The sequence below is a fragment of the Nymphalis io genome, chromosome 20 (assembly GCF_905147045.1).
Source record: "Nymphalis io chromosome 20, ilAglIoxx1.1, whole genome shotgun sequence".
Taxonomy (NCBI): domain Eukaryota; kingdom Metazoa; phylum Arthropoda; class Insecta; order Lepidoptera; family Nymphalidae; genus Nymphalis; species Nymphalis io.
The window spans coordinates 8,997,977-9,008,419 of record NC_065907.1 but is presented as its reverse complement, the minus strand read 5'-3'; the positions used below and the strand labels follow the sequence as shown (position 1 = coordinate 9,008,419).

General features: G+C 30.3%; 1 protein-coding gene across 1 annotated transcript; it reads left to right on the top strand.

Annotated features, from left to right (window-relative positions):
- The first annotated feature begins 1,194 nt into the window (after window positions 1-1,194).
- On the top strand, window positions 1,195-5,573 carry LOC126776451 (MICOS complex subunit Mic10-like). Its single transcript, XM_050498973.1, has 3 exons — window positions 1,195-1,375; window positions 1,710-1,878; window positions 5,461-5,573. The coding sequence occupies exons 1-3, from the start codon at window positions 1,303-1,305 to the stop codon at window positions 5,471-5,473; spliced, it is 255 nt and encodes an 84-aa protein (XP_050354930.1). The 5' UTR covers window positions 1,195-1,302; the 3' UTR covers window positions 5,474-5,573.
- Window positions 5,574-10,443: the final 4,870 nt, after the last annotated feature.

The following is a 10,443-nucleotide window of genomic DNA, read 5'->3' as shown; positions in this document are numbered from 1 at the left end:
GAAACAAACTCAGTTATAATTCAAACCAGTTAGTTACTTATAATTCAAACAAACAAGTTTCATAAAAAATAATTATGAAAGACACTGAATCCCATAGTAGATTTCAAACATTACACATTTCAGTTGTGTAATTGAAATTAAGTTAGGCTATTGAAATTAGTAGTTGCTAAGACAACATATTTAATATAACGCATAAGAAAAACACCGTTGGTTTTTCTATTAATATTAAGAACATTTATTAGCACTGATTAAAGCTAGCTGAATAAGTACTGAATAACAAATCAGATTCGATATTTATTGATATTTTAGTAATAGATAATTAAGAGTTTAATCTTTCAGTAGAAACAAATTCAATATGTTACGTCACAATAGCGTGCGATAACGATCATATAACGTCCTACTATGATGTAACCCTAATGTACCCCTACTATGATGTACCCCAAATTATAATAATAATATCCTGGGACATTATTCACACACAACCATTTGATCCCAAAATAAGCAGAGCTTGTACTATGGGAACCAGACAACTGATATACTACATATACTACTTTTCTTTTGTAAATACATACTTATACAGATAATTACACCCAGATTCAGGAAAAACAGACATGTTTATGCACACAAATGTCTGTCCTGGGTGGGAATCGAACCCACAACCTTCGGCGTGAAAGGCGAGTATCTACCAACCACGCCAACCGGCCCGTCCAAATTATATTATTATCGTTGAGGAAAAGCCTTAACTCATTTTCCAATAATAAAAAAACGCTTTAACCTGTTTAAAGTCGGATTGGGTTGCTAGTTTTGATTATTATGCATTATAAAAACGTAAAATTAATAAAAAAATAAATTAGAATTATTTCAATTGTTCGTTAATGTAATCTATATATATATAAGCGAAATACAACTGATCACGTGATCTCCTAAAGTATCCACCTGATTGCCTTGTTACAGCTCCTTCCCCAACGAAGATCCTCATTAAGCATTTTACGCGAATCCTATCCAAAATACATTTTTCTTCTTATCAACCCGTGTGAAGTCAGGACAATTAGCTAGTAGTCATATATAATTCAATATGAATTATATAAATACTTCTTAATATATTAAATGCAAATGAATAAAAATTCAAAGACAGAAAATGTCAAATGTATACATATGACAAATTGTTTTGTGATTGATACGTTATAAGTTTGTTTTTATATATTCTAAACTGTAACAAGATATATCTCATTTTTTCATTTGATATTAGTGACATGTTTATTTTTACACATAGTATCATCCTCACGTCATTGTGTGCTAGAAATGCCTAAGCCAGATAATAGAGACTTTGATGAGAGATACACAGCTTGCTTTGTGGACTTCGGCCTTAAAATAGGTAAGATTGTAATAGAAAATAGAACCAAGATTGCTGAACGTAGAACGTGTGAATCTTAACTGAAGATTATTGATGATTGAAGATGGGTTCAAATCAATTCAAACCAATGTTTGTGCTTGTTTGGTTTGTTATTACTGTCAATTTCCAGACTCCGGGCTGATAGTATATTTCCAAATTTAAAAAAGAATTTATTTAATTATCGAGACCCAGGTTTAGCGCCCGGAACCTCGATATTTGGAAATTCGTAAGCTAATAAAATTCGTTCTTGAATTACGTTCTAAAATTTTTTTCTTAAATTTATTTAAGAACGACCATAAAATTATCTCATTTCCAGCAACTGGTCTTCTTATTGGCAGTATGTTGGGAGGGTTCTTTCTACGTGGTTATAGAAGATGGCCTATGTTCATAGGTGGTGGATTGGGATTTGGAATGGCTTACAGTAATTGTGAAAACAGTCTAAACAACTATTTGCTTGCTATGGATCCTAAGACTTGTGTCATAAAGTAAGTAATTACTGAGGTTACGTTCATAAATTATGATTATTCGATTATTTCCATTCAGAATATTTAAGGTGAATTTTACTACTACTAACTTACCTTAGCTAACTTTTCTCTTTGTATGTTTAATTATTTAAGTTATATTTGTTTTCGAAGTTGTGATTTCGATGAATAAAAACATTGCGTTTTGTTAAAAACACAAATGACATAGAATATTTGTTGAAAGTAAAATAATTAGAATATATCTTTTAAGATTGGAAATCAAATTGTCCAAGAAATTCAACATTTAATATTTTTGTAAGCCGCCTAATAAATGTTGTCGGTTATATTTTTAAAGATGTCATTGATCCTTAAGCACACATTCTCCTGTTTACTGTCCACACTTCAAAAGGCACAATTAGTTAAACGACAATTCTATACCAGACTATGGGAAAGAAAATAATTACATCCATAAAAACGGTAACTGTGCTACTAAGGTTGTTGTTTTTGACTATTTCAAAATAGTAACCGACAATGTAAGAGTTGTAAATTACATGAAAGATGTTAAAGAAATCGGTAAAGTTTAAAGAGACATTGTGTTCTGCAAATGAGTTGAAATAAATATATCTCATTGTGTATTTTGAATAAGGTTGGCACTGTTTGTGAATTCAGTTTTCTACTGTAGACACACAAACAAAAATTTCGAAATATTTCATATGTATTGTCAATATACAATCAAATACAAGAATGATATATTAGGTCCTTACATATGAAATTGGCGTTTTGTGCGGGAGGAATATAAAGTCAATTTTTTTTTGTAAAATATATTTAATTAATCAAAGTATGCACCGTTGTTGTCTATCCACTTTTGCCATCTTATAGGTAGTTCATTGATTTCTTTACTAAAAAAAACCATGGGAGCGAAATCAATAAAGTCTTTGAAGGCGGTTTGGACTGCCGCATCGGATTTGAATTTTTTTCCTTGGAAGTTGTCCAAATTCCGGAAAAAATGGTAATCTGATGGAGCAAGGTCCGGGGAGTACGGTGGACGTCACCGACATTCCAATTGTAGCTCATCTAACTTAGTGGTTATTTTTTGTGCAGTGTGTGGTCTTGCGTTGTCGTGAAGCAGCAGTGGCCTAGAGCGATTGACCAATCATTTTCTTCATTTTCCACTTTGGTCTCCGGCCCTCCACGGGGTTGGTTCTGAAAGTCGAAATTTCCAGAAAGAAAACGTTCAAACCAAAAACGTACCGTGCTTTCTTTTGCGACACTAGTGCCGTACACATCATTAATCCTTCGAGCTGTTTCTGCAGCACTGGTGCCACGGTAGAACTCGTACTCGTAAATATACCGATATTTGATGTTTTCCATTAAGCGGTAATAAGGGACGCCAAAGAAAAAAATAATGAGGAAAAAACAAATGAATGACTGTTTTCAAAACTCAAATGTACCAGCTAAATGAATTTATAAAATTGAATTTGGAATTCGAAACCAAAGAGGAGATATTTCAGTTCAAAGTGGTCAGTTCGATAAAACGCTAATTTCATATGTAAGGAACTAATATAATATTTAAATCACAATGAGATTCTAAAGTAGTGTTTTTATTAGGTTTTGTTTTATTTGATATAATTAGTTTTTCATAAACAAAATGTTCATAAATAATCTTTTGCAAAAAATTTGTCGATCCTGTAGTTCGCTGCTGTGTAACAGAAGTATAAACACAGATTATATCTTAATTTTATATAAACCTTCATATCTAAACTACTTCAATTAAATATTTTGCAATAAACTAACAAATAAAAATTATATATCTGCTAACATTTAATTCTAAAATTCATATTTAAAAATGGAACGTAATTATTTCAACTAATTCATTACAATAAAAGAAATTTATAGCGATTGTTATCGTTCCAAATATCCCTTTATAAATTACTTTAGAAACACAAAAAGTATGACCAATTAAGTCACTTCCCTTTGTTTAGAATCTATACTACAAACAACAGAACGGTAGACAGCCCTAGCAAATCCTTTAAGAATCGTCTGGTCAGCGGTGAAGACGTTATGCGCTTTTCTTCACACCCAGCGGGACACTTCCCTACTTTTAATGCTTTGTCCTTAATATAAAGGTCACTTACTCTTCCATCCCGAGCTATTCAAACGTTTAAAGTTTTAAGCTCTTTGTTTGGCGCGGCAACGCCTTCTTTTTCTTTTATTATGTGAAATCGGTTAGTGTTTGCAAACGTTTCGCCTCTACTGACGTTACCACCCACAGTGCTTTTTTCTACTTGATTTTTAACGTTTCCTATTTCATTTTTATGTCTTACTCCATCGTGTTAAAGTTCAAATTTGTTAGTTGTGTTATATCTTTAAATTGGTCAGTCGGTAAATCGTCACTTGTTATTTCATTTTCAACGTTTTTATTTGGTTCGTGCTTCGGCGCTTTGCTTGTGACTCATACAGTCGGAACTTTAAAGTGACCTGAATACGCTGCAGTCGTTTTACTCTGGATAAAAATGTCAATTACATACGGCTATTGCTTTCAATTGGAAATCTGGTTTCGATCGAGAGGCAATATGTCCGGAGGCTATGGCAAATTATATCTTTTTCATGTTTTTTTACAAACGAATCCTTTTTGAGTTTCATGTATTTTGTCTGTGACGGACAACGTTTTTATTTTGTATAAACTGTTGTTTGTCGTTCATAAGTTCAATTTAAAATGTTCTTGATAAATTTAATTTTTAATTTTACGTGTATCAATTGTTTTTTTTTTTCTACGGATAGCCTACGAGTATTTCTACCACATATTTAGTATAGCAATACTTAATATTATTGTATTACGATTTGTAGGGTGATTGAGCATATCTAACAGAAAGCACATAAGTTCTTAGTTCCCAAGGTTGGGTACATTGATGATTTCTTATCAGATCAGGTGGTGGCCACTTACAATTCCTCCTACCTATTTTAAATAAAATTAAATATAACCCCTAGCGAGTGAGAATAATGAGTTTGTTCTTATGATGTATGTACAGTTAAAGTCATAAGTTATTTATTTTACATCTAACGTGCGCCTGCGTTCGTAAATTATCTTGAAGTAATAACAATATCCTGGGACATTGTTCACACACGGCCATCTGATCCCAAATTAAGCTGAGCCTGTACTATGGGAACGAGAAAACTGATAGTACATATAGAACTTTTCAAACAGACATGTTCATGCACACAAATGTCTGTCCTGGGTGGGAATCGAACCCACAACCTTCGGCGTGAAAGGCAAGTATCTACCAACCACGCCAACCGGATCGTCCAGTAATTAGTAATGCTTCAGTCTTTACAATAACATTTTGTATAGTCACCAGTAATTAATTAGACACTATTCGTTATTTGCGGCCTTACTTCATAAGTTATGTATAACTAATAACTTAAACAATGATGCGTGTTCTTTTTTCGAATATAAAATCAAGAATATCAGAAAGAGATAAGTTATTGTTCAACTAAACATCGTTTATAAGTAAGGTTTTTATAAAGCTGATATCACGTTGGATACTACAGGGAAGTAGATAGTATAATTATAAATTAAGTTTGTTAACTTAACTTTCTTTGTTCCAGAAAGCAACCGTGACTCAAGTTACGCGCTTATCAAATTCCCGTGCAGTTGAAATTGTAAATTAAAAAATTTACATTTGTATATATAAATTAATAATTATAATTCTAAATTGAAAAAGGTATATTTTATTTGTAGAAAATAATTTAATTTCGTTACTAAAATTAACAGCTTGGAAATGTCCCACTGCTAGGTAAGGGTCTCATCTCTTTTCTTGAGGTGAAGATTTACTTTTTCTTTATTATTCCACTACGCCACCCTATTCCGTCTACCATTCTACCATTCTGGATACTCATGTGGTAGATAGAAATTTACTTTATTCAATATACACACACAACATAACACAAGCTAATATTAAAAGTAAAGCTATTCTACTGAGAAGAAATTTCGTAGAACGTTTCTTTTTCATCAGTTCAATAAACAAAGGTTTGTTAATAAAATACTTTGAATACATATATATAGCCTGAAAATCAACTATAATAACTCTTGTATCATCTACATAATAGATATATATACTTATATAAAAATACTTAATAAATTGGGCATATATATATATATATATATATATATATATATATATATATATATATATATATATATATATATATATGCCCAATTTATATTCTAATAAGATATTTATATTAAACACAAAAAAGGAGTAAAGACAATTGCAGAACGATTTAAAAATAAAATGAAATTAAGCATTATGTTATTATTTTTAGCAAACAATAAATAAATCGTAAATCATATTTACAATGTAATTGATCAATTTTAAAAGTTAAACTATTAAATAATGATGAATATTACATCATGCACGAGGTCATCGTTCGTCATCAGGTGTAACGTGAGTCAGATTGTGACTCAGACACCCAACATACAGTCTAGGTAAGCTATAGAGTCGAGGAAACGAATATTTTATAGTGACTAAAAAGGTTTTAATATTTTAGGAAAAATTCAATGCCCTTATACTTTTGTTAAAATATAGTCGTTTATCAAAAATTAAAGTATTTTGGCAGTTAGTGTAATTATATATTTTTTAATTTTTCAGGTAACGATAACGTCAAATCACTATAAATATAACTTATACAAAGCGTTTTAAGCGGGGAAATAAAATTAATCGCTCTTTATATGTACTGAAATAGAAATAAAGCTCAGATGATAATAAAATAAATCTCTATTAATCATTATAATCATATAAGCACGTGAAATGTGCTACATAGCAGTAAACTTAATTAACATAGTCATTGAAACTTTATGATAAGATTCTACAAAAACTTTTTACGTTTTATTAAGTGGAGAAAAATTATAAATTGATTGATTTTTGAGCCTAATTGAATAAAAAAAACCATTAAGAAATTGAATTTTTTTAAAGTAAATAATAATATCCAGGTTTCATGTACATAGCCTGACTATATTTTTCATCTAAACTGTAATAAAATCAAATACATAATAATTCAAACGGTAGAGTAGTAATTATTAAATAGTAAAAAATCACATCAATAACTAAGAAAACAAATATATTTAAATATTTCGTTTATTCGAAGAATGTTCACATTTGAAAACTTCACTAAATAACAAACATATACGACTGTTAAAAGTTAAGCACTAAATCGTCTCAATGTTTATAACAGTTATAAAAAGTCGTAAGTAAATAGTTGAGTCTTAGAGTTCGTGACATAAAATAGGTCATCGCCTCGGGACTTACTGAGATATGACTCTCTTTATAGTTCTTTGTTGCACAACGACTAATGTGTAAAAAATGTTGAAAGGTAAACAATTTTTTAATTGTTCTAATTGGTCAAAATTTTGGAATGGATTAGAATCCGTTACATACCGAAAAATATAATTGATTGATAAAAATTTATATGGTCGATTAATTTTATACATAGAACGTTATAAGTTAAGAAAATTCCGACATGCAAATAATCACTTGGAAGAGAAAATTCAAAGTCTCGCGATGTTTTCCGCGTCGGTGATAAATGTTGTCGCATAACTTTTATTAAACTTGGTTCCTCTTTTTAGATCGTGTTAGCTTTTACAATAATTATTCTCTCTTTTATTTTTATATAAAACCCATTTTTATTTAAAGCACATTATTACAAATCAAATATATTAATATATAAAGAAGAAGTATATTAAATGACTTATTCGTTTTTGTGGTTGGCAAAATAATACTTTACTATATACAATTATGTTTTGCGGCAAGTTTCGAGTTTGATCTGACGGAAGGGTTGTTTATTTTTCTTATTGAAATAAAAAGCAAAAACTTAGTCTTGTAACATTAGCCTATAATTCAAAACTTAGAAGTCATTTTAATAAACTTATTAACTATTTATAATTATATATCTACTCGTACACAATGTTTTGCAAAGTATTATATAAAATTGAAGTAAGTTTTTGCGTGATTTATCTTTAGCCATTAAGGCTTCATTATAACCGCACCCTTAATGGACACGTGTCTGTTATATTGTGAAACAATGAAAGTTAGACGAAGTAATTTATATAATATCAGACGATCAAATTGCGATGAAAACGCTTGATACCCGCTTTCCCTCGCTACTTAACATATTCCAATGTCCAATGTTTTGATCAAATGTTTGACCAATATGAAATTAAAATAGACGTTTAATAATATTACTTTTATATCAAAGTTATTTAGAAATACAAATTATATAAGTATTTCTCTATTCACTATATTTAAAGAGACAGTTTGTTATGAGTTTAATTTCGTGAATAAATATCTATCTATGTAGTATCTATTTTTATCAACAACAAAAATATATTTACAAAGAAAAACATTCTATTATAAAAAAAAACCACAAAAGCAATGTGATCATTACTAGATAAACAAGGAATATATTTATTTACTAACATAAATTGCAATTGTTTGTTCCAATATTGTATCAAACGTTGGTTAGAGGAAGCCATTTATGGATGTATCCGTGGGCGTGGCAGTGCACTAACATCGTAGACATCACCAATAAAAATCGCCACGCTATTCTCGTATTAACCAAGAAATTTAAGAAGTCATTAAAATAGCTTTAATGTTCGAATAACAATTTACTACACACAATAAAATTGTTTATCAAAAAGAAAATAATACCAATATACCTTTGTGCTTTTAATTTTCATCGTAATTTCAAAATAAATATGATGATCAAATTCATATTTCTGTTTTATGTATGCGGCATAAATTGTATTTAATTAGAATACCTATGTATGTAAGCTGGTGCATAAGAGTAACACAGTAGAAAGTAATTGAGTTTCTGGCCATTTCCTTTTTAATCGCAAACCTTTGGTAACGTTATATTTAATATATGCAGCATGATGATTGAAAAGTATTTTTAAGAGGAAATTTGAATAAACTATATTTGGATTTTGATTTTTGAATATCGAATATGAAAACTGCCAATGGTTTAAAAAAGGAAACACTTCGAACTGAAAAGACTTATCGAAGAAATTTAAGTGTTTTTGTCAAATAGCTTATAGTTTTTAATACATTCGATATTCAGAGACTATCGCTTTACACCCAAAAATGTGTATGCTGTCATATCTAAACTCGCTCGTATAATAATCCTTTAGCTCATTGAGCCTTTACATATTAGGTTTTTAATGCTAATAATTTCAACAGTAGCTATTTTTTTATAGAATAGGAAGGCGGACGAGCATATGGGCCACCTGATGGTAAGTGGTCACCAACGCATTTAGACATTGGCATTGTAAGAAATGTCAACCATCGCTTACATATCCAATGCGCCACCAACCTTGGGAACTAAGATTTTATGTCCCTTGTGCCTGTAATTACACTGGCTCACTCACCCTTCAAACCGGAACACAAAAATATCAATTACTGCTGTTTGCGGTAGAATATCTGATGAGTGGGTGGTACCTACCCAGACGAGCTTGCACAAAGCCCTACCACCAGTAAAGTAGCTTAGAAGTTTTCTGGAATTTGCTAAAACTATGTCACTGATTATATACTTTATTGTAATAAGATGCGTTATATACTTGTGCTTATTCTTTGTCCTTAAATAATTTCCGAAAAAATCGTTAATATTTTTTAATCGTGTATATTATAGAATATGTAATGAGAAGCAGCTGTCAATATGCTTACTTGTGATACTTGAATCGTTTTTAAATTTAGATTGTGGTGGCCTTGAAATAAAAACATACGGGTAAATCAAAAATAGCACAAATCATGAAAAGAAAAGATGTCAAATTCACATACAGCTCGATTTAGGAGACATTAGCTTTTTCTCAATTTATCTTTACTAGACCGTCATTATACATATTACAAAACAAAATCCTCCTGCTTCGTCTATTTGTGTGTCTGAACGTGATAAGCACAATAACTACAGAACAGAGTTTCATACAGCTTTAACCAATGAACGAATTGATTCATGTGGAAGGTTTTGTGTAAATTGGCTGAAATATTACGATGATTGTTGAAATGTAAGAAAAAGTCATACCAACCAAAATATTTATAAGATTATGTATGAAGACCCTTATTCAACCCATGCGAATCCGAGGTATAAGGGGAAGCCAAATTTTGTATAGACCATACAAAAACTAAGTAATATCAATATTGGCAGAAAATTTCAAGCAATACTGATTTTGTAGCCACAATGTCAGTATTCTTAACTAAACTAAACTATCACAGTGGATTAACGACACAAGTAAACTAATAATATTTTATTACGGCAGTAAAGCGAAGCAGATTTCAGATAGCTGGTTATGGTAGGTCAGTTAATTTAAAGTACACTTTGTCAAAATTTGTTATTACACTATCCTAGGGCTTTTTAATTTTAGCGCATTACATTTATATTTTATTTTACAATACAAATTATCTAACTTATTTACTTATTATTAGCAAAACACGCGGCTTACTGCATGGAATTCAGCTTGTGACGAAAATCTTCAAAATCTGCCATTTAAACGTTCATAATATCTATTTATAGTGATGAAACGAGAAATTAAGTTAGTTATAA